The 25,141-nt window shown below is 32.7% G+C and overlaps 1 protein-coding gene across 1 annotated transcript in view; it reads right to left on the bottom strand.

Annotated features, from left to right (window-relative positions):
- LOC127728876 (gamma-aminobutyric acid type B receptor subunit 1-like) overlaps window positions 1-14,639 on the bottom strand; it is a 36,216-nt gene extending 21,577 nt beyond the window's left edge. Inside the window, exons 1-2 of the mRNA XM_052236465.1 lie at window positions 14,427-14,639; window positions 4,411-4,550 (exon numbers count right to left, since the gene is read on the bottom strand). Of these exons, the coding sequence (XP_052092425.1) occupies window positions 4,411-4,550; window positions 14,427-14,639 (353 nt within the window). The remainder of the gene's footprint in view (window positions 1-4,410; window positions 4,551-14,426) is intronic.
- Window positions 14,640-25,141: the final 10,502 nt, after the last annotated feature.

The raw sequence follows: 25,141 nt of genomic DNA, 5'->3' as shown, positions 1-25,141 counted from the left end.
TCAAATGTGGGTGTGTTGATATACATGTAAAACAATTTCAATGTGGGATTTTAAATAATTACAAATTTTGATTCCTAAATCTTATAAATTAAATGATTCAAACCAATCATACTGTAGACATATTTCATTCTACATTCATAATATTCAATGTTGATATGGTAAATAACTATTATACCAAAATGTGGTTTATATAAATAGCAAATTATGATGATATACAAATCATTCATTTAACAGAAGAAAAATTTGTGTAATGTCATCTGTTGGAATATATTAAGTATTACACATGGTCAGGATGTTCCCCATAAAATTAAGGTATTCCACACCCAAGAGTACACGCAACTGTCAAATAGAAGTTATTGCTTTACCTGTAATCAACCATACAATTTATCAGTTGACCGACCATGCCACTACAATTTAAAAAGTTTGTTGATAGATGAAAATGAAAATCATCATTTTGATGAAAAAAAATTGAATTGAAATGGATTTTCTTCATCAAAATTATGAAGTTAATTATTTTAACATAAAAACAAATTGACTAATTCCCAAAGATTAAAAGAAAATTATTATCTACTCCAGGAATAATAAAAAAAATGTATTTATAATGGGTCCCATCAATGATTTCTATAGAAATCATCGGTCTTATGAAATGGTTCTCAAACAGACATGCATAATATAGATCTAAACATTTTTTTCTTTTCAGGAAGGAGTTATCACAAATATTTATTTTTGATAAAAAATTATAAAATTCAACACTCAAATTTGAATAAAAAATGTTTTTGGGTTGTTCTAAAAAATGAATAAGGTTTTTGAATCAAGATGGGAACAAATTCTTTGACCTAAACGAAAGCCCCCCCCCCCCTCTTTTTTTAGCCACACAAACCGAAAAGATGAATTGTGGGGTCCAAAAGAGATACAAGACACCTATTTTAGTAAAGCAAATTTGACTGGCAGTTTTGCGAATAGCAAAAATCTAAATGCTGTTTGTCAATACCTTCGACATATATTCCAAGTGAAAACAATTACTTAAATGTTTAATAAAAATAAATCAAAATTAAACTACATGGGGGATTATTCAGGGTATTCCAACTTAGTTGCACCAAAAGGGTATCTTACTATACCAAATTAATCCTTGATTCTTCAAAGTTTAGTTTAGCCATAATAAAAAGGAGTATATAACAGCAATAGAGTGTCATAAACAGTGCAGAATAAGTCTGTTCACATTTCAGGCGAAATTTATACTGTTGAGATAGTGTCAAGACATATTTAAGACTGTCAAGAATGTGTCGAGACATATTCAGACATTATTTAGAATGTCAAGAATATGTCGAGACATATTCAGACATTATTAAGAATGTCAAGAATATGTCATGACAGATCGAGACAAATTTAAGACAGTCAAGAATTGGTCGAGACTAATCCAGACTCTTATCAGATGATACAGGAAGTGTCGAGAAATTTTAAGACAATGTTCATACTGTCAAGACACTTGTCAAGAAAAATCAAGAACCTTATTAGACAAATTCATACTATATCAAGAATTTTTAAAAATTATTCAGACAAATTAAGAATGTCGAGTAAAAATTCATGCAAATTCAGACAAAAACTGGTCTTTTCAGACTTTTTGACTTTTGTAGTGCAATGAATCATAACCGATGAAAATACATCACCTATAATGTACCATCATAAGCAGATTGGTAAAAGTATCTTGTTTAAAATTTAGACATTATCAAATATAGAAATCCACCACAGAAAAAAGTAATTTTGTCAATAACTAATAAGAATGTACAATGTTTTTAAAGTCGAAAAACCTTTCTCTTGCTTGTAAATATTATTAGAAAAGTTCTCTTGTTAATTTGTATCGTTGGGTTGATGTTTCATTAAATCATATTCTTTATAAACTTCGATTATAAGGATCAACATTATTTCCAGCTAAAACAACTAATTGTACGATTTGTTGATATTTATATATTCACACATGGCAACAAGATAAAACCCAAAACGAAACAACAACAAAAAGAAAAAAGTCCCAAAAAGCAACAAAAGGCATAGAATATAAGTAAGTATTTTATAAACTAGTTTTCTATAAAGATTAAAACATACTGTAATGGTTACCTGCAAAATCAAAACGAGAGGTGATTGGGAAGGAAGAATTTGCATGCACATGTTGCGTCCAGAGTTACGACTCATTTAGTGATTTAGAACTTGTTATACAGAAGTACCCACACTACCAAAATATTAATACCTAACTATGAACATTTTATCCTTCCGATATTGAATACTGTTCAAGGGTAGTGTCTGAACCTGTATCATTGAAACGCATCCTTCTTTGTGAATTTATCAAATATAAAACACAGAAGAAAAGAAAATATTCATTTATTGTTTCCTCTTTCTGTTGCATATATTTCCGGATTCTTGATTTTGGTTACTATTGCGTTTTCCCAATTTTCAATTTAAGGCTTTAGTAATGAAAACGTCTTTAATTTACTCTTACAATAACATAAACGGTTCCAATTTTTCTGCACCAGATGCGCATTTCGACAATCAATGTCTCTTCAGTGATGCTCGAGGAAAAAAAATATTTGAAAATCCAAAGCTTATTAAAAAGATAAAGAGCTATAAACCAAAAAGGACAAAAAAGTATAGCCAAAGTCGGACAAGGAATCAGAGCTTTGCATGAGGGAGATACATTCCTTAATTTTAAATAATTTCCAAAATTTTGTAACAGCAAATTTAAATACCACAAAATCCGTATTTTCATGTCAGTACCGAAGTACTGGCTAATGGGCTGGTGATGCCCTCGGGGACTATCAGTCCACAAGCAGAGGCATCGGCCCAGTGGTAGTAATAACATACACGGTATTTGATGTTTTCCACTAACAAATGTACAGATTTCAATAAAATATGATAAATTAAAAAAAAAACATACACGGTATTAATTTTTCTGCACCAGATGCGCATAAAAATGTATATAAAAAGACTACTTGGTTTGCTTACTAATAAGACAATTATCATACTGAGTCCAAATGACGTGGACGTAAATAATGTATTATACATATAATGTGTACCGTACGCAAAATCTATACCGTATAGCCAGCTACAAAAGACCCCGACATGAAAAAATGTGAAGCAATTCAACCTAGAAAACCAAAGGTTGGATTAATAACAAAAAAATAAACGCAGAACAAATATAACAAACAACAACCAACCACAACCACTGAAAATCTTTAGATGTATAAGAAAGTACATGATTTTTCTTTTTCATGCTCATATAATATATATCTTTTGATAAGATGTTAATCTATATATAAATATCAATTCTTTTACGCAAGTTGTAAATCGTTTACTTCTGTTGTTGCTTCATGCTGATTTCAAATATTTTGATCTGAATTAATACGCACTGATGTAGTTGCTAATTGATGCAATATTCTTTACTCGAATGAACTAATGGCCACTCACAATGGTTTCTTGCTAACAATTACGATCTCTTTTACTATACAGTGATGGCTTCACAGCAACAATGATGTATCTTCTTCACAGGACACAAAGCCAGCAATAAATAGATTGCTGCTAAATTATAACACAGATCTAATTAACCACTGGTGCTGCAGAACTACGAAAGTGCATTGTCAAATCAAATATAATTTCGGTAGCTGTGAAATGTTGCATGCTGGGTAAACAAACAAGGAAGATTAAGAAGAAATTTATTACAGATCAACCGACGCAAAAACATTTTTATTGGGAACAATCATTCTATTTCTGCCAAAAAAGGAAAATAAACTACGCTTATTTTCTTAATGAAAAGAAAATACTAAAATACAAATATAATCTACTCATTATATAAATTTATTAACATAAAGGCGATGACATATTACAAATTGCAAAAAAAGTTAAGAGCTGTGTCTGAGAATACTGGTTATATAATACAAGTCCTTAAATAAGAATACCTCAGGGGAAAAACTATAATTTCATTCGCTAGATGTTAATTTGATCCAGTATTTTCTCAATATTAACAGGTTTTTAATGCCACATAGATGTTTCAAAAACATGGACGCCTCAAACTATTTAAAACTCGGTGAATTCCTTTTTATCTCTCTATGACCTTTATTTGTAAGTGATTAATTTAAAGTTTGAATGACAAACATTAATTTGCTTAACAGGGATGCCTCAAAACAATTTAAACTCTGTGAATTCCTATTATCTTTACATGAGTTTTAAACGTGAATAACAAATTTGTAAGAAATCATTTTGCTAAATATAATTCAATAATGACAAGAAAGTTTACAAGTAATAAACTGAAGAAAACATGATTTTGATTTAAACAAAACAGGTTTGAACCTGATATGAAGAAGACGTATGATGCCATTTACGTATTTGAGTATCCGAGTACACCACTTAGCATTACACACTTACTGCATTGAAGTTTTATTCAGTGCTAAAGCTAAAGCCCAGACAGCATCATAAGCTAGTGGGGCCTCTGGATACCCAACGATCTGACTTGTATCTGTATAATTCAGTTTTGCATCCAATCTTTCCTTGAATCTGTGTGAAGTCTGAAAAAGCCATCATAGTAAATCACTCAATTGAATTAAACAGATAAATAAATATCATAAAGTTTTATTTAAAGTGAAATTGTTATAAGAAAAAACTATAAAACTAACTTTCAAAAAGACAATGGTTAATTTGATTGGGCATAAATTGCATGAAAATTAGGAGGCAACCACTGGGTTTTCCATTTTGACGTGTAATTGTAGGAATTACAGCTTGAGGGTACCTCCTGATTAAAAACAATTGAATGTTTGAATGTGAAAACATTTTGTTTTTATTTTGAAGAAGTTAAATGAAATGTTTGTTTTGTAGGCCAGTTTGAAATAGTTCAATATCGTCAAACTGGTTTTGACAACCAATCAAACCACACTCTTTTAAATGGTTGACAATTTGATATCATATTCAAGATATGCTTAAGGTAGATCATAAGTATATACTTTTTGAGACAGAATTTTCTTATAATTTGCCAAAATGAATATTCTACTATGCTTTTTTCAAAAATATAATAAAAAGTATGGGTCACCAAGCTATGAGTCGTTGAAAATTGCCTAAATTTGGTTACATTGTTCATGAAAAAACACATTTGTGTGCATAAAAAAAATTCTATGAGATAGAATTTTGAAATAAATTGTGAGAAGATAGGTTTTATTATATGTTTTAAGAAAATAAAAATAAAAAGTGGTGTTACCGAACTTGTTTTCTTGCTACTAGTAAAAATTAAAAATTTCCCTATTAGTCCAGTATAATTTTTTTACTAAAAGAGTTATCTCCCCTTAAATGTCTCATTTGAAAAAAAAATGATTCTAAAAAACAAACAAAAATGATATTTGTTTAAATATTTTGAATAATACAATAAATCACCAAGTTTTCTTTATATAAATAAACAGTCTAACCATTAAATTGCAAATCTGTCTCCAAATTTGCAGATTTGGACAAATAACTAGACCGATTTTGTACTGTGATTGTACAATCCAAGATGGCGGTATACCATGAATCTACCTTAATCTCAGAAAACTCAGGAAAAATTGGAACTTTACTAAGTAAGCATTACATTTGAATTAATTCAAATATACGAATTTAGAAAGAATAAAAAAAGTCGAAACGTTCATCGTATTTAACATTTAATACTTTACAATGAACATAACTTTTTTCTGTCGATTCATAATCAAGTAAGAAGAATATGACAACTTTAAAACGCAAACGAAAATCCTTAGATCAACTTATTAGTTTTTAATTCCTAAGTCACGTGTGTATGTATAACAGATTTAAAATTGAGGAACTTAAACACAAAACCGATCAACCCCTTTAAAAAGGCAACAAGAGGGCTCATACGCTTGGTAAAGTGCCATATTACTTATAATAATGATATTCGAATAAAAGTATCCGAAAATGAAGAAGCACAACACTAAATTGTAATAGAATTAAAACAAATATGTCTTATCCCTGATTTATTAAATTATAGTTTATACACGACACAATGTATCTTCTATCTAAGAGTTAAGAAGCCTCCGTCAATCTATTTTTAGATTCTATTATTGTTTACTCCTAGAGGGGGTATGTGTTTTGATGATCAGATTAAAGAACTTACCTACACGTGTATCATATGTTTTTTAATCAGCTATTATTTCACTGAAATCGAACTATCTACACATATTGTTAATCTACAACATTTCATATGGATTTATTTAATCTTTGAACGTTATTGGACATTTATTCTTTGATTGTGAAGACTGTGTCAGTTCTTTATTCATGTGTCGATATGACAATTAATTGTGCGTCCTATTAAAATGAACTCCGTATGATCCGGAACTTGGCGAATTTGGCTTTGACAAGACTCTGCTCTAAGTCTGAGCCAAGAAGACATAACATTCGTTTTCCATTAACACCCGTAGATCCTCGTAGGATGGCTCTATTTCGTATTATTGGAATTAATAAGTTCGGACATGACAGCATGAACAATACACTAGACACGACCACTGATTTGAATACGCGTGCGCGATCCCAAGATGCATCAATGTAAACATTAATCAGTATCGGTTTGTTGTTCGTGTTAACTTGGTGTTAAAGCTATCGTCGAATATCTACAACTTTCAACAGAACGTGATTTCTTTGAACAATAAAGTTACTGACAATCTTAATATTTCTTATAATAGTAATAACTTTTAATCGTAGTCATAATCTTCTACGACATCGTTGGTTTAAGTCCGCAAGTTATTCCAAACACGATCAACACTAGTCCAGTGTCTCGACGATTCCTAATTCAACAGCACCTTCGGCAACTCTTAGACCATACACAATTGGGGTTTACCATACAACTGCAGCAGGGAGTGAAGAACAGCACGGATATTCGAGGACACAAATAGGATATACATATATACGTCTGCACTACTTAAGGATATGCAACTGAATATCTTTTATTGGTGAAAACTTTGCCTTTCTAATTCAAGAAATCATACTCCTCCAATTCAATAATACTTCAGATTGGTTCATTACTGCCCGATCTTTGCACCTGCCGGGATCTCCCCAAGTGAACATTGCATAAGTATAAGTAATAATTATGTATTTTAATGTTTTATTTATACTCCGATGGGATCTCTCCGGAGTCTCTTAGGCCTGCTTGGTTCTCCCAGTCTATTCTCTGTGTTCTATATTGCTATACACCTGCTTGGATCGCCCCAGGTAAACTTTCTTATTGTATAGGTAATAAATATGTATTCTAATTAATTATTTTTACTCTGCTGGGATCTCCCCGGAGTCTCTTAGGCCTGCTGGGGTCTCCCCAGGTCGTTTATTCTCTTTATTCTACATTGCTCTACACCTGCCGGGATCTCCCCAGGTGAACATTTCATACAGTGTTAGTAATAATTATGTATTTATATGTATTATATTTAACTCCGCTGGGATTTCCCCGGAGTCTCGTAGGCCTGCCGGGATCTCCCCAGGTCGTTTATTCTCTTTATTATATTGCTCTACACCTACCGGGATCTCCCCAAGTGAAAGTTTTTGTCTACTCCGCTGGGATCTCCCCGGAGTCTCTTAGGCCTGATAGGATCTCCCCATGTCGTCTATTCTATTTATTATATATTGTTCTACACCTGCCGGGATCTCCCCGAGTGAAAGTTTTTGTCTACTCCGCTGGAATCTCCCCCGGAGTCTCTTAAGCCTGCCGGGATGTCCCCATGTCGTTTATTCTTTCTATTCTATATTGCACTACACCTGCCGGGATCTCCCCAGGTTAAGGTTTTTGTTTACTCCGCTTGGATCTCCCCGGAGTCTCATAGGCCTGCTGGGATCTCTCCAGGTCATTTATTCTCTTTATTCAATATTGCTTAACACCTGCCAGGATCTCCCCGGAGTATCTTAGGCCTGCTGAGAACTCATAGGAGTCTTTTAGGCCTGCTGGGATCTCCCCAAGTCGACTTTTCTCTTTATTTTATATTGCACTACACCTGCCGGGATCTCCCCAGGTGAAAGCTTTTGTTTACTCCGCTGGGATCTCCCAGGAGTCTCTTAGGCCTGCTGGGATCTCCCCAGATCGTCTATTATCTTTATTATATATTGCACTACACCTGCCGGGATCTCCCCAGGTGAAAGTTTTTGTCTACTCCGCTGGGATCTCCCCGGAGTCTTTTAAGCCTGTTGGGATCTCCCCAGATCGTTTATTCTCTTTATTCTATATTGCACTACACATGCAGGGATCTCCCCAGGTGAAAGTTTTTGTCTACTCCCCTGGGATCTCCTCGGAGTCTCATAGGCCTGTTGGGATGTCCCCAGGTCATTTATTCTCTTTATTCTATATTGCGTTACACCTGCCGGGATCTCCCCAGGTGAAAGGTTTTTGTTTACTCCGCTGGGATCTCCCTTGAGTCTCTTAGGCCTGCTGGGATCTCCCCAAGTCGTTTATTCTCTTTATTCTATATTGCACAACACCTGCCGGGATCTCCCCAGGTGATTATTATTTTTTACTCCGCTGGGATCTCCCTTGAGTCTCTTAGGCCTGCTGGGATCTCCCCAAGTCGTTTATTCTCTTTATTCTATATTGCACAACACCTGCCGGGATCTCCCCAGGTGATTATTATTTTTTACTCCGCTGGGATCTCCCTTGAGTCTCTTAGGCCTGCTGGGATCTCCCCAAGTCGTTTATTCTCTTTATTCTATATTGCACAACACCTGCCGGGATCTCCCCAGGTGAAAGGTTTTTGTTTACTCCGCTGGGATCTCCCCGGAGTCTCTTAGGCCTGCTGGGATCTCCTCGTGTCGTTTATTCTCTTTATTCTATATTGCACTACTACACCTGTCGGAATCTCCCCAGGTGAACATTTCATGCAGTATAAGTGTATTATTTTTTAATCCGCTGAAATCCACAGGGATCTCACTTGAGTATTGTAGGCCTGCTGGGACTTCCCATGTCGTTTTGTTTCTTCTTTTTATTTATAGTTAAAAAAACCAGATATAGGTGCAGATACAGATATTATTAACTTATTGTATTCAATTGCAGACAACAGAACTATAGCACCGGAATTAATAGGAAAGCAGTACCTTGATTCCTGCCATCACAGTAATGATGTGTTAGAACGACAGTCACGCTACTGATGGGACTTTTCGTTAAGCATAAAAACGCAAAAAGCTTTTAATCAAATGTACAAAGTTTTTTTTTATCATTTCTGAATATAAGTGTCATACAGAGTTCCATGAACTGTCTTCCTACTATTACAGAGAACCATTTGATATATTACTTTATAACACACTGAAAGAACCGAAAAGAATTGCAACATGATAATATAATTGTATATAGCGAGGATTTGATATCATTTTTTGCTTGTCATAACTACCCCACAACATGGACCGAGCGATTACCTTATATTGCGTGGATAAAGATATAGCAACTTACATGTATGCTTCTATGAACAGGCCGACATTTACATCAGACATATTACAGCCTTTGTGCAACATGTTATCAACAGGAGTTTTCCTCACTTTTCATAGACAATGTTATATTGTGCATTTTAACAGCTTTCTTTGGTTTCCTTCGATGCGAAAAAATTCACTTGTTGAATTAGGGATGCAATTTAAATTGCTTAATAATCAGTGATGTTGATACCAGTGTAGTGCCTTTACTTTTTGTGTGAAACTAAGAACACCAAAGACTGATCCTTTTAGAAAAGTAGTGAATATAACAATTAAAGAGAACAGCTTTGAACCAGTGGTGACAATGAATAAGTACTAAAAGTACCTTTTAGAATGGGAGCTGTATAACCTTCCATTCTTTGAAGTGACTGATGCAAGGCTTTTATTAATTATTTGGACAACTTTAGATACGCCTTGATTATAACATAAGCAGTTTCGTAGTCATTCTTTAGACACGGTCCTCAGAATGTTGTGTATAAGATACATCAGGACTGATAAGAAGGTTATTTGTAAATATCATTGATAAATGCATCTTTGAGTCTTTGTTATAGTTTTCATATAACCAATTTATATTTTTATATGGCATTATTTCTTGGGGGCTTTCACTCATTCATTACTATGAATTCATTCAATTTGGCCTTTATAATTCGAGGGGAATTATACTCCCCAAATTCAATAATACATCAGATAGGTTAATTCCTGCCGGGATCTCCCCAGGAACATTCATGTGTTTTAATATTTAAGGTAATTCCTGCCGAGATCTCCCCAGGAACAATTAGGTATTTTAAATTATTAAGTTAATTCCTGCCGGGATCTCCCCAGGAACATATATGTATGTTAAGGTATTAAGTTAATTCCTGCCGGGATCTCCCAAGGAATAAGCCTGCCCGGATCTCCCCAGGTCGGTAATTTCTCTAGTCAAGTAGCTCACACCTGCCGGGATCTCCCCAGGTGACATTTCACACAGTTAAGTTTGCTGCAGGAATCTCCCCAGCATTGAAATGTATTTAAGTTAAACTTTTTTGTACAAATATACACATAATTTTACCATTAGGCATTTTCAATTTACATGTATTTTATTAGGTTTAAAAATTTAAAGGTTAAACTTTTCAATGAAAGAGTAGTCTCCAGAAAGCCAATGATGTAACATTTTAAGTTATAGAAATGTATATTGTTATGTAATGGTATCTAATTTGGATAATGACGTTTACAATTAGTATGTTATAAATAAAAGTTTTCTTTAAAATGTGTTGTGTATAAAACAAAAGCTGGTGTAAAATTTCGATTCTGCAAAGCACTTCATATCGTTTTTGAGATTAAACTTGTTTATAATTACTTGTCATTGAAAATAAATGCCGTCACTGATTGTTTGCGTTGCTTAGACATGTTAAGAGTTTTATCCATTGTAAGAGAAAATATAGAAAATCAGGAAACCAATACATCATTTTACCTGTCAGATAACTATATGTTTCTGTCGTTTTCAATATCTTAGTCTGTTTTAAAATTAATAAATTAGTCACAAAGAGAAATGTTTACAAAGAACGACAAGAAAAGTTCAAAATGTTTTTTTTTTTAAATATAACTACAACATACAAAATGTGTTTTAAAATCTGTCGTCGTCTTCCTTATCTGTGAATACTATAGTTCACATAGATATATTTTTAGTTACCGACAATCATTCGAAAAGAAATTTTACCCTAAGTTAAGTGAAATGGTAGTCCTAAAAAGACCATTTACTGAAAAGGTCACAAAATGCGTACTTAAATATACACCATTAACCAATTTCATCCCTTTACTTGTTTAAAAGTTTAAGGAGTTGAAGATTTTACTGTTACAGTATTAGAAATAGGCTTATTACATACGATAAGATGGCCTTATTGGATAACCTTACAGCTGATCGGAAATTGTCCATAGACCTAATGAAGCTTGTGGCATGCCTAAGTTTTATTACATCTGAGGAAAACACTTATATTGATCCAGATCTTAATCTGATCTGTCAGAAAAATATGGTATTAAAAGAGTTTTACAGAATCGTGGTTAGACATCAATGATTCGTTTTAAAATGCACTACCAAACGTATGGCCATTATAAATCTTCATAAAATCTGAATTGATATTTTATAAAACGAAAAGTGGTATTACAATGATCAATGGTTCTTAACCATTAAGAATGTCAAACTTGTTGACGATTTCATCACAACCTTGAATCGATTGGTATCACTTCAACTGATTTTGAAGCAACAAAATAAACCACTATTTCGAAGTAGAAGGTAGCTTCGGCTTTCAAATTGCAATTCCGTTAATAGTAACTAATTGTATCTTGAAGACGAACTTATCACGTGGATATATAGTATGATTACGATTACTAAAAGATGCAAGAAATTTATTATATTTTAATTCTTACAATTATATGATGGCAAAGAGTTATTTGGTAATTGAAGATTTATTTTTCAATTTGAAATATTTAAGCTGTAAGAACTTATAAGCCGATCCCATTATAAATATAATGAGGTGTATTGCGATAGTATTAATAACATATTTACCTACAATAGACACTGAATAAAAGGTGAACATCGAAAGATTATCGTACGATCGACAGCTAGGGTTAAAAAAAAGCCGTCTTGACAATTATAACCTCCCACACAGGAAAGCATTTTTTTTTATTAACTATCGATTAATTATAATCTGTTGATTTGTTTAAACATGGAAAACATGGAAAAAGCTTCTTTAGGGAAAATTCTTCTAATTCGACCGAATAGAAATGAGTAAAAAAGGTGATATCTGTAGCTTAATCTAACTGGCCATGCCTTCAAAGAATAATTTCGAAGGTTAATGATGTCAAATGAAAAAGGAGTCCTGTACTTACGAACTTTGAAATAATAAAGAGTCAATATTAGGAGAAGAGAAAAGAACATAACAGCACAAAAAAAAAACAAGTCCAGAAACAGTAAGAACAAACAAACCTAAAGAAACCCGGGGTTGAACCAATATGCCCCAACAGTTCCGTTCCCATTAGTGACATTCGTCTTGTAGCTAAAAGCAACTACACATGTAGTGACAAGTCGTTTTTGGAGATGTAACAATCGGTAGAAAAAATACGTAATTTTGACTACGACAACAAAAACATATCAATCGTCATCTGTGACAACGATAGTTGTTCAAACGATTAACAAAATCAGGGTAGGATTGCACCCTAACTAGTATAGATTCTATATAAGCATCAACTATCAATCAAAGGAGTCATGATAGTAAACGCAAATCATGGAAATCGTATCAACTTGGAGGTATCTATTCAATACGCAGGTGCTGCTAGAATACTGATACATAGAAATAGAAGATTAAAAAGGAGAAAACTGATATTATATCAAGACTACGGTAGGTACTTACTTCTTATGTGTCAACAGGAGGTAACCAAAGGATAAAATAGTTAATTGAAAATAATTAGAAAAAAAGAAAAAGAGGTCTGCCTCAAATTTTTAAAATTACCGAAAATCAACATAAATTAACAGCTTTATAAAAAAAAGATAATGGTTTCAGTTTTACAATTTCAATTCTTCTGTAGTAACGTACTTGCCTCCTAAGAAATGACTTTTCTATGGTAATGCTATGCAAATACACCAATAATCGATAGAATTTCTGCAGTATACTCATTTCGTATTTTTTTGGCAAAATTTATTGAATGATGGATATCATTATTCTAAGGCTTTACGGTCATCATCACTATTTAATCGATTGGAATAATATGTTAACATATACCATTGAAAATATCGGTTTTCACCTTTATCAAAACCTGAATCACGTACAATACAATTAGTTGTTTGTGATTTTTGTTGTTAGCGTGGTACCTATGAATAAGGCACAAAATCAATAATAGTAAGTCTGAACATATCAGAATATATATCAAATTTATCATAAGACATTAGAATTAGTTCTCAGTATAAAAATTTGCTTTGGCCAAAAAAAAATCACATGCACCAATACGCTTATGTTCATCCATTTTGCATGTTTTATAGGTATCGTCATTTAAAATTGGTAACGATATTCATACTACTAACGACAACTTTGAAAATATTGTAAATGTATGTAGAGAAAAATATCAAAGCTAGAAATATAAAGTTGACAGTTGACAGGATTAAATAAAAGTTTTTTATGGATCCTTACATTTGCGTTTTAGCAGAAATAAAAGTGATTTTATCACATTTGAAAACTTCAACAAAGAATTCCCTCTTAACAATTTTAAAAGTTGTTTTAGTGAAATATTTAGTTCTTTTTGCTCAGGTAGTCCTTCTTCTAGACTTATGAATAAAAGCAGAACAATGAAAGAAATCTAGGAGGATTAAACTGTTTGATGTATCTCGATCTAAACTCGGCAATACGTCTATTTTTCATTTCTAGCAGTGTTTAGTTTTAGTTTTGTGCAAATTTGTAGTTTGATAAAAAAAAAATGCCTATGGATACATCAATTTAAATCAGATTGCATGACTTTATATCAAAATTAAAATTCCATGTAATGAAAAACAGGGACTTAATCAAAAAGCAAAGCACATTATATATGCCTTTCCTTCATCACTTTTCTTCCATGTGCACTCAGTTCTTAGTTCATATCTATCTAGAGTGGTATTGACGTAATCTGTAATCTACTAACTTTCCACAATGATTAATCGCGTTTTCCTAATCAGACATCATTTTTTTTTATAGTGATGTGTCCCAATAGAACTTCCTTAGGTTATGTCGGCCTGTTTTGAAACATCCATCAAGACTGATTCATGTCAGTTAAGATGTTAAATTTGTACTATTGCGTAATTGTGGCTGTCTTGTATAGTTATGTCGTTATAGTAGTCAAGAGAATTATTTGTAATAAAACATAAAAAGGAAAAAAGGAAAAACCAAAAATACTTGACAGGGCACCAGACCGTATCAAACGCACCTTCGGGAGAGTTGTAAGTTTAATATGAGAAATGTAATTACACTTACCATTCCAGATTGTGTTACAGTGTTCTCTTGATGTAAAACGACAGCCTCGGTTGTTATATGCCCCTCGAGTGCCTCTTTAATTTGGTCAGCAGTGCAATTAACGGGCCATTTAGGATCCTTCTTCTTGTACCAGTTGTCTGGGTACCAACCAATTATAATCCAAACATATTTTTTACCATATAATTTTTCTTTATATGCCTGAAACAAGCCCATATGGAATAATGATGATGTAACTCCTTGTATTTTTTTTCCTAATTAATTAAAAGAACGGGCACTCTTTATTCTTTTTTGTTCTATATTTTGCTAAAAATGATTTATTGTAAAATTACTACTTTATGCAGTATTCTACAGAAATGCAAATTGAATTTTTTTTTTAAATGATATAAGATATTCTAGAGTCAAAAGTATTGATTTTCAAGATAGGTCAAGTTGACAAGATTTCATCACGAAGAAGAAAGAACAAATTCGTAGAATCCAATTAATTTACTTAGTATGTAATTAAAAAAAAAGAAAGTCTTTATACAAATTCGTCACGAAAACAATGTTCTAGTGTACCATACCTGACAAAACACTTTCCTTGCCATATTTTCGTAGAACACTCCAATAATAATTCTGGCATCTTGACGCTAAAACAAAGTTAATACTTTTTTCTTAAGTATTTGTATGCGTTCATAAATGCATTGCATGCTGAACTAGTTAAGAGGATATCAAAACGCATTAATAGATTTGATAAAAAAATTAATTTTATTTGTGTTACCGTATAAATAGGTTTATTCGATATCTAAATGTTCGTTCTGCTCAATCTTCAATTTTCTATGCAGAGTTTATTCTAAAAATAAGGAGATGTGGTATGAGTGCCAATGAATTGATTATCAAACAGAGACCAAATGAAATGGCTATAAGAAAATATGAAACTTCAAATAGAAAAAGCTGTTTGACTGTTTTATGGTCATGTTGTTGTCGGTCTGTCTTCGACTCGTGGTTTGTGATTGCCCCATTGATACCCATGCCGTTGAGTTCCAAGTCAGGCTGGATATCCCAATGTGTTTTCAAGTTTCCCATCTGATTAATATAACAAAAGTTTTCCCCTGTGAGGACAGTTTTTAAAATTTTGTGACGATTCGAATTATCTTATGGTTGAGTACACTTTTTAAAATTCTTTTGGAAATCAACCGGTCCACTTGTTTTCATCGAACATATTAGGAAACGCAAAGATATTAAGATGAAAACATTTATAAAAATATGGTGTATCAAAGAAGAAAAAAATGTTACGTGTTTAAGACTTAAAAAAACTTCAAAACAAGAAGGAAAGAAATTATATACCTATATCAAAAAAATGTGCACAAAGAAAAAAAAAAGAATCATCTTCGCTAGCCAAGGGTTACGATCCAGTCCCCTCCTCTCCAACCTTGGCGGATCAAGATAAAGTTTCGGATCAATGAGGTAATGATTTCCATTGGTCGCAGTTATAACTGGCTGCATCCAATCAAAAAGTGTCTTTAAGATGATCACATTTAATGTTCAAGATGTAAATAAACAATTTCCACGTGCTGATTGTGCAACAAGTCTTTACCCCAAAAACAAGGACGATATTTACTGACAAATTTAAAGTTCTTATCAACTAATTGAAGTGCCTGGGTATGTTTCTGGTGGAAATGTTGGTATGTCAATGTATGTTCTCGGTTTCTGCTTTACGAATTTTAAAACATTAGACACAACCATTTTTACTCCTCCACACTAAAGAGAGTTCAAGTACTGCCATTGGTCAATAACGATGCAGTCGGAATGGGCGTGACTTTTATCTACCGTTAGATGGCTTAACATTGTAATTACAAATGTTGGCTTTATCTGCCAAGGATGGAGAAGAGGGGACTGGATCGTAACTCTTGGCTAGAGAAGATGCAAAAGAATAAGCATTTTCATATTAAAAAAATGTCTCCTACTTCTATTGATATATCTGCTCTAAGAAAAGCTACGGTCACAGATTCATTATTCAGGAAATACTGCCTAATTGTGGGCATATTCTAAATTATGATCTATTTTCCTACAAACTTTTAAGGACAAATTCGTTGATAAAGACAGACAGAAGGAAGAAGATACAATTTTCATCATAGTCGCGCACTCCTTAAAACAATGTTTGGTTTCCAAAGAATGGGAGATGGTGGAATAATAAAAGTCGCATTTTTGCACAAAAAAGTAGAGAACAAGTTCATAGACTACTTACTTTTAAATTTCTTACGGCATTTGTTGGATCAGTAAGGAAATTTTGTCTAACAGAGACCTCTATACCAGCTTTTTTAACCCTCTCCTCTAAATCTTCTACTGTCTGAAATATCAAAGCGTTTAACCATATAAGGATTCAAATGTGTATGTTGTCGTTTTGTTTTTGTAATCCATATAATTTTGATATACATATTGCAGATTTGAAGAACAATGGCACAACAGTGTATTCAGTATTCCATTTAGAGCTATATAATCTAAAAGGCTTGAGCATTTTAATGAAAAGAACCAGACCACTTGTTTGTGTTTTGTGGACTGTTATTTGTCTTTAATTTGGTCGCTCTTCTTTCTTTTGTCATAGAGCTGTCAGATTGTCTCGACTTGTAAGCTTAAATATCCTTTTGGTACATTTCGCCTCTCTTTTTGAATCAGTCCCACTAATGTACCCTATATGAATTAAACGGACTGATTTTGAAAATATATTACTAATGTTTCTGAATTGAATGAATATTTTATTCAGGTTCACTTTGTGGCATTGAATGTAATCGAAAAAGAAATTACAGCTAAACTGCTAGAGGATCTTTTATGGTGCGGACATTTTTATTATATACGATACGTATGTTTACAAGGTGATACGAGATCTTATCCATAAATGAAATGTGGAATCAGTACGTAGTCTGCCAAAAGTAAATAAACACTTTTTATTGAAAAAAAATTGTCAATATAATGCATATTAAGACCCCGGACATCACCCGTGCCATTATTGCTCTCTTACAATACAACGAAGTTTAAATGAACCTTCCTTGCAATGATAATATAATATATAAATGGACTTTCTCTCAAGAATTTATTTCTATCAATGTTATAGTGAAGGAAAGTAATATTACAAATACCATTTTCCGATCACGTCACTCATACGTCAATTTTAAAGAACGCAGTGAATGACAGTGGTCTAATTTATAACATTAAGATAATTTTATATTGCTACTTCACTGTATCTGTTTTTTATCATCACAGTATCTATGGAAATGATGAGTTCAAAACAAGAAATCTAATTACTCTGCATAATTTTTTTAAAAAAACACTGAGTAACTGGAATATAATCTAGAGAACGCTTTAAAACAATAAGAACAGAAAACGAGATGATGGGAGGGGAGGACTAATTCAGATACAATCTAATTGATTTCAATAAACTGACTACAAAATTACAGAAGTCGCAATTCAAAATATTTCCCTTTTGAATAAAAAAAAAAACAACAAATTTGAGTTATGGTAGAAATATATTAACGTCAAACCATGATTGGCTTGGTTTGCACCATCCTGATGTCAGTATTATAGTTCAATTGGCTCAACTATTATATTTTGCATGCAAATAAAATGTTAGAACTTATATTTAACATAGTTTTTCCCTTTTCGTTCATATTCATTGGATGTTTAAACAGTTGAATCACGTGAATATAAATTTTCCAATGAAATAAAACTGCACTAAAACTGGAACTATTAATGTCATAGCGAACGTCAAAATAATAAATTGATTTCCGCAAATCTTCAAAAATAATACTAGTTTCTCAGTTCTAATGCAACTAAAAGAAAACTATGTTAAATCATATATTTCAAAGTAGGTCACATAACGGTTGAGTTTGCAAACATAAATTTAGACCATCTACTGGGGAATTTATGGTCTAACATTCGTGGCGTTTCCCAATCAAAATGGCCTTTTCAAAAAGTGTTGAATTTTCATAGGACATTCATTGTATAATAAGTCAAGCATGAGAATTCTGAATGCAGTATATATTTGCTTTTTCAAAAATGTCAATCAAGAAAAAGTTAAAGGATTTTAAAAGGGATGTTGAATTTATAATCATTACATATTACATATAATATTTGACTATTTTAGAGAACATTTCATGGCTCTGTTTATACAAGCTCGGTGCCTGTTAATACAAATGTAATAAAAATAGATTTATAATTAAGATATAAGGTTTTACGGAAAGTGTTAATCCATATCTGAAAAGGCCTGTTAAATGTTTCGTAGTGGGAATGGAAATCATGAAAGGACTAAAGCGCACATGCGAGAGTAAAACATGGACACGTGCAGAGCTATAGTGAAGTTTAAATGATGGTATCAATTAATCCTTTATATTTTGAATAGTTATCGATGTTATAAAAATATAAGCATTAATTGAAAGTTTGCACAACAAGTTAACCGAAGATATCATGAATAAGGTTATTCGTAGTTTTGCGATGGAAACAATGAAGTTGTAACATATTAAAGTACTAAAGGGTTCAAAATTACTGCAATATTTAGAATAAAATTAGGTTATGTCTTGTTAAAATAAGTGCCATTTAATTGTTTGCTGTATTGCTGGCAAGAAAAATTCTTCAAATGAAATAACTTATATATATATAAATTTAAAATACTTCTTATGCAAGTGATGACTGAAAACAAAACTACAGTTGAGTTTATGGTTAATTTGAATTCCTTATATGACGGAGTGATGAACATTTATATACATTATGGCAAAAATAAACCTTGTCAAATAACAAAGTTTACCTTGATTTATTATATCATTTTTTTAGACTCTGATTTTCCACATGTGCAACAATGGAGATAACTACTTTCGTAAGCTTTGCTAAGGTACACAAGAGTGTTATTATGGCTCAATAAGAAAACGAACATCTTTTAAGTGGTTTTCTGATAAACTTCAATGTAATCAAGAAACCAAATGTTCCGTTGTTTGATATCTTTTTATTAATTAATAAAAATTTTCGAATAGATATAAAAGTATGTTCTAATATACATGCACATTTATATATGACTGTCCCTCTGGTATCTTTCGTCCCTCTTTTATATTTGTTCATTAAACATATCGTTTTATATTCCTCTCTTTATACGCGTAACAGTGTACTTATTTATTGATTACACGTCAAAATCGACCTCTGACAAAGTTATTATAAATTCTAATAGCTATTGACGAATGTATCGGTTATCAACCTTAAATGGATAGCTACTAATCTTCAGGCTGTACATGCAAAAGGCCTTTGAACTGACTGCTGATCAAATACTGTGAAATAAATGGTGATGACTATTTTGTCACGACAACTATTAAAGGTGGTAGACTGTAAGATATCAAGAATACCATTAGCTCCGTGGTCATGGGTATAGTACACATCCCTGAGGGTATCACCCATAAACTTAGTCGATACAACATCTGTATGAAATCGAGAGTACCATCTTTTCCGTGATCAGGGCTTCGGTAAAATTCTCTGAGGTTATCATTCCCATACTGAGTCGAAACCACAGCTAGAGTATATGATAAAATCTCGAGACTGTCATCTGTTCATTGGTCAAAGCTTCGGTATATGTCTCTGATGGTATCACCCACATATGTTTCTAGTTATATTACTGCATGCATTTTGTGATTTTAACAAAGCATAGTTCAAACGTACGCACATACAGTTTCACGGTTGTAGACCTTTTGTTATAACACTGCATTTTCTTTAACGTTTCACTTACAAGGTTTTAGTATTCCATATGAAGATACATACAGGGGAAAACATGCCTCATCATAATGTCAGGCATCGTAAAGTTGAACTTAATTAGAGACAACAGTAGTTTACCGATGTAATAATATTATCAACCCACAAAGAAAAAAGAAATCAAGGTAACGACATAACTGAGGGAAACGTGTAAACCTTTAAAGGAAGCAGACCGGGTGCGTCAACAGAATAAGCTTCTCCTGGTATGCATGCATCACCCACCTTGCAAATTTACACTCAAGTCAAAATGTCAGACTAAGTTAGTATGAAATTGATGACAGATATTCTATCAAAAGCGTTCAGTTACTATATAATAAAACGACAGTTGTTTACTGATGCTCACATCTCGTAGATCGATTAGGAAGAGACAATAAAGTAATGAAAAAATAAAAACAACAGATGGAATTACATGATCTCCAACAGGAGCGAGACTGGGTGCGTCGATATGGTAAGCGTCTGCTACTTTGTATGCATCACCCGCCATACGAATTCAATCTCAGTCAAAATGTCACAATCTGATTGATTGATTGTTGGTTGCTTAACGTTCAGTGCAAATATTTCATGCATGTTCAGGACGATGTCACAATTTGGACTAGGATACAATCGGTAAAATTACAGATCCGACGACTATACTGGTATCTCAAGATCTAAGACCTTGAAAACATGTCACTAGTGAGTTGAAACACCGATCAGTATAAAACAGTATAGCAATATGAATAAATAAAGGCAACAGTAGTATACCGGTGTTCAAAAGTCATAAATCGATTGAGAGAAAACAAATCCGGGTTACAAACCAAAACCGAGGGAAACACATCAACTATAAGATGAAATCAAAGGAACAACAGGAACACCGAAGTGCAACAAAAACAAACGCCAACACACATAGAAACGAACTATTTGATAACAACTGCCATATTCCTGACTTGGTACAGGACATTTTAAGAAACAAATGGTGGGTTCAACCTGGTTTCATGGCATGCCAAACCTCCCGCTTTATGACAATGTTAAAAAGTATCGCTAAAACACTACGTGACAGAAATACAGCACAAACACACGCAAGAACATTCTAACAGAGAAAGGCACAAACAAATAATATAATAGTCTACACAACATGCAAACCACAGAAAAACAACGAACATATTCTATCAACGAAAAACACCACAGAATATCAAAAACAGTGACGCGCTTCCGTAACTAACATGCAATCTCGAACTTTATACAATTATTTTCACAATATTCGTCAAAAAACTTTTCATGACAATGATGGTATGAAAAGGCAATTTTATAATAATTTGGACTACAAACGATAAGACATTACAGAAATATCAAAAATAAATACAGGAATGTTGGATGTACAAAATACCGAGACACGTTGTATAGCAATGTAAATTCACTATCCGTATAACAGTCATATTCGGGAATAGGTCACGTTCGGTACTTAGCAGACAGGCGACATAGATGTTAAACCACAATCTAAGACGTGGTAAAAATGTCATTAGTTAGTTTAGACACAGACACATCGTATAGATCAACCAACTCGTGATGGTGTCCATAAAATCTACGGAGTATCATTTTTAATCTTTCCTCATCATAACTCTGTTGAAATCAACTTTGTTTAAAATAACAAAAACTATTCTTCAAGTAACAAATTTGTGTCATCGAAAAATAGCTGTTACCCGAATAAATCCAAAAAGATGTTATCGAAAAGACAAGGAAAGTATTTGTAATATGCACATATTAAATAAATTTCCAGTTTCTAAATATTCTGTTTATTAAATAAGAAAATATATCTGGACTGGGTGGTATATATCACACAATATTGAAAGATACCAGAGCATGGAAAAGCACTTTATTGGTAATTCAAAATTCATAGAGTTAACCGTAGGTTGTCAATGATGAACGTATTAAGCAAATTTAATAGTAAGACCCTGGCGGTGCCTTTACCGATAAATTAATTTTCTTGAATGTATGTAGTTATTAAAGACATAGGCGACAGTTTTAATCAAATGTGAACTTACCGAGGTGAACAATTCTTGGGTTTCCTGTATTGTTGCAATTCGCTTCCATCCAAATTTTTGACACAGTTTTACACGTGTGGGATTGTGAAGTGTTGCGGATGGATGAGTACGGAAGAATGTAGGAAATCTTTCCCTATGTGATAATGCTGGCGAGCTAGAACCGTATCCAAGCTGGAAATAAATATTAAAAATAAACATTAAAACAAATTGATAGAATTGCAATTTATGAAATATATATGTTTATTATAACATACTCAATATTGGTGTTGGCATAAATTCAAATGATACATGTTTTTCTGTAAATTTCTACTGCATAAAAATATATAATTGTGTTAAAAACTAATGTTGCAACTAACGTAAACAAGGTTGCCTTCAGCAGGTTTAGTTGTTTTGTTTACTTAGTATCCCATTTTTTGTTATTATGCTCTCAAACGTTTCATCTCATTGACTTTCTAACCTTTAAATCACAAACACGCCTGATGAAGGTTTAATTAAAAACGTATAGTGCGCATGGAAATGATTTCTTGAACCTTATTATATAAAAAAAGGATATTAAATTAATTTTAAACTATAAAAAAGTAAAACAAAACCTTATGATTTTATCTCGAGTAAGTGAAAATGATGGACGGGATAACGATAGACAAATTGAAATACACATGGACGACAGAGACGACGGCAATGTATTGGTATAAAACAAATTTCAAGTTCATGAAATTATGCAATTGTAACTAACATAAGTAAGGTTGACTTCAGACAGGTATGTAGTTTTGTTTAGACCAGTTTTGGTATTCGGCTCTCAATCGTTTCATATGTTTGATTCTTAACCTTAAGGCCACAAGCGCGCCTGGTGAAGGTTTACTAAAAAAGTATTGCGTGCATGGATATAGTATCTTGAACCTTAAACTCGTTTTGTAAACAAATCGAAACCTGTAAAAACAAAAGTTAAAGCAAACCTAATCTAAAGTAAGTGTAAATGGTGTACGAGACAACGATAGACAGAAAGACGACCGAGACAGCGGCAATGTATTGATATAAAACAATGGAGTAGATAAGCAACAAAAAAGCTAGATCAAAATCTATAGTTTCTATTTTTGGCTGATCAATCATTTATGTGAATGAACAGTTCTTGTGGTTTATTTATTTATTTTTGATATCTACAGATATTATTTTCTGCCTATCTGAAAACCTATCAGCGCTTGAGACACATTACATTTATAAAGTATTGTTTTCATTGTTCATAGCAATAGGTCGATACCGCTGCAGTTGGGCTATCAGTCCCTGAGAGTAGCATCAGCTCAATAGTCATTAATTCAGTACTGACATGATTTATAACAAACCTTTCTTAAATTGTAAGTTTATAAATTCTTACATTTTAAGAAACTAAAGTTGTTGCTCCATTAGGCAGAAGTTGGTATTAGATAGATTTGGCTATTATCTCTAGGTCCTGTTTGATCATATAGCTCTTTAACTATTTCGGTTCTTATACATCCTTGGCTTTCAAATATTCAACTTTAAACGTTCCTGATGTAAAGATAAATAACGCATAAAATTTATAAAGGATTCCTCTCATTTTTTATCACTGTGTGAAAGATTTTAAGCCTGTACAGCAGTAGGTAACACGATGTTCGCTGCTATTGGAGCATGCACTACTTACCCCTCTACATAAATTTTTTTTGTTGGATTGAAAACTTAATCTTTTGTTTTATGTAATATGTTTTGTGGGCTGATGTCAGTTCGGGGTTTTGCATTTTGTCATGACATTTCTGCCTTTCTTCTATATTAAAAGTTCTTTAATTGTCCCCTTGGTACAAGCATATCGTCTCTTCTTTTTTGCATCTGATATATTTCCGAAAAAAGAATAAGCCAATTAAGAAAATATAGCCAGAACATATCATGCAAGGGGAAGACTGTTGTCCTGTAGGTATTTTCTAAATAAGATATTTCCAATTGCTGGTGTAGAAATAATGATATTTCAGTTGAAGTTTTTCATTTCCATTCCAGAGGCGATGCGTTATGAAATGGAAGAATCTCCAATAAACATCCGCTAAGAAATAAAACGCGAAAAGGAAATGGTTCAATTATAGTTTATTGAATAAGGGTATGATTTATAGTGCACAGAGAAGTAAACCAAAGGGAAAATCAATAAAACCAAGAAATGATAGGAAATGGTCAAAATTCAGCACATGGAAAACGTTGTTAACCAGCCCTTCATAAAAAAGAAATTATAAAAAGAACCTGGTGGAAAATAGTGTATTCTTACTCTTCGAGGGTACCATCATCTCAGTGGATAGTGCTGCTGTACTGACATGATTTATAACCATGATAACATACTTTTCTTGATAAAATAAGTGACTATTAAGACACTAAGGTTCCGACTCCCTAAGCCAAATTTGACCTTAGAGGAATTTGGCTTTATTATTTAGGTTCCTTTTGGTCATATAACTCCTCGAGATTTTTTTTGTATTTTATAAATCCTTTGATTTCCAAGGTTTGGGTTTATCAGAAGCTTCGGACACACGAAATTTGTAAAGTGTTATTAACGCTAGATATGAACATCTAAATTTCTTGAAAAAATATCTGTGCAAGCTGAGGAAAATACAAAGATTAAAAAATCTGAACTTTGTCGTAAGCAAATAAATTTGATTAATATTTATCATATGTTACATTCCAAATGCATCTTTCAGATCAGTATGTGCCCCCGGGCAGCTACGTTTTTTGTCAGGTATGTTTTATAATTGCTCCTTTATATTGTGTTTTCTTATAATTCTACATTCAGCTTTACAATTTTGTCTGTTGCAATTTTCTGAACCGACAATTGACATTTCTTTCAAACACTGCTTGCTAAAAAGGCTGTTTTTGTGATAGAGTGTTTGAAATTAAGGAATAAAATTAAAAAGCAACAAGGAAAATTATGAAATCGATATTCCGAGTTAAAAA

The sequence above is a fragment of the Mytilus californianus genome, unplaced genomic scaffold (assembly GCF_021869535.1).
Source record: "Mytilus californianus isolate M0D057914Y unplaced genomic scaffold, xbMytCali1.0.p SCAF_2, whole genome shotgun sequence".
Classification (NCBI taxonomy): domain Eukaryota; kingdom Metazoa; phylum Mollusca; class Bivalvia; order Mytilida; family Mytilidae; genus Mytilus; species Mytilus californianus.
The sequence above is the reverse complement of the archived record's forward strand: the minus strand, read 5'-3'. Positions and strand labels throughout refer to the sequence as shown.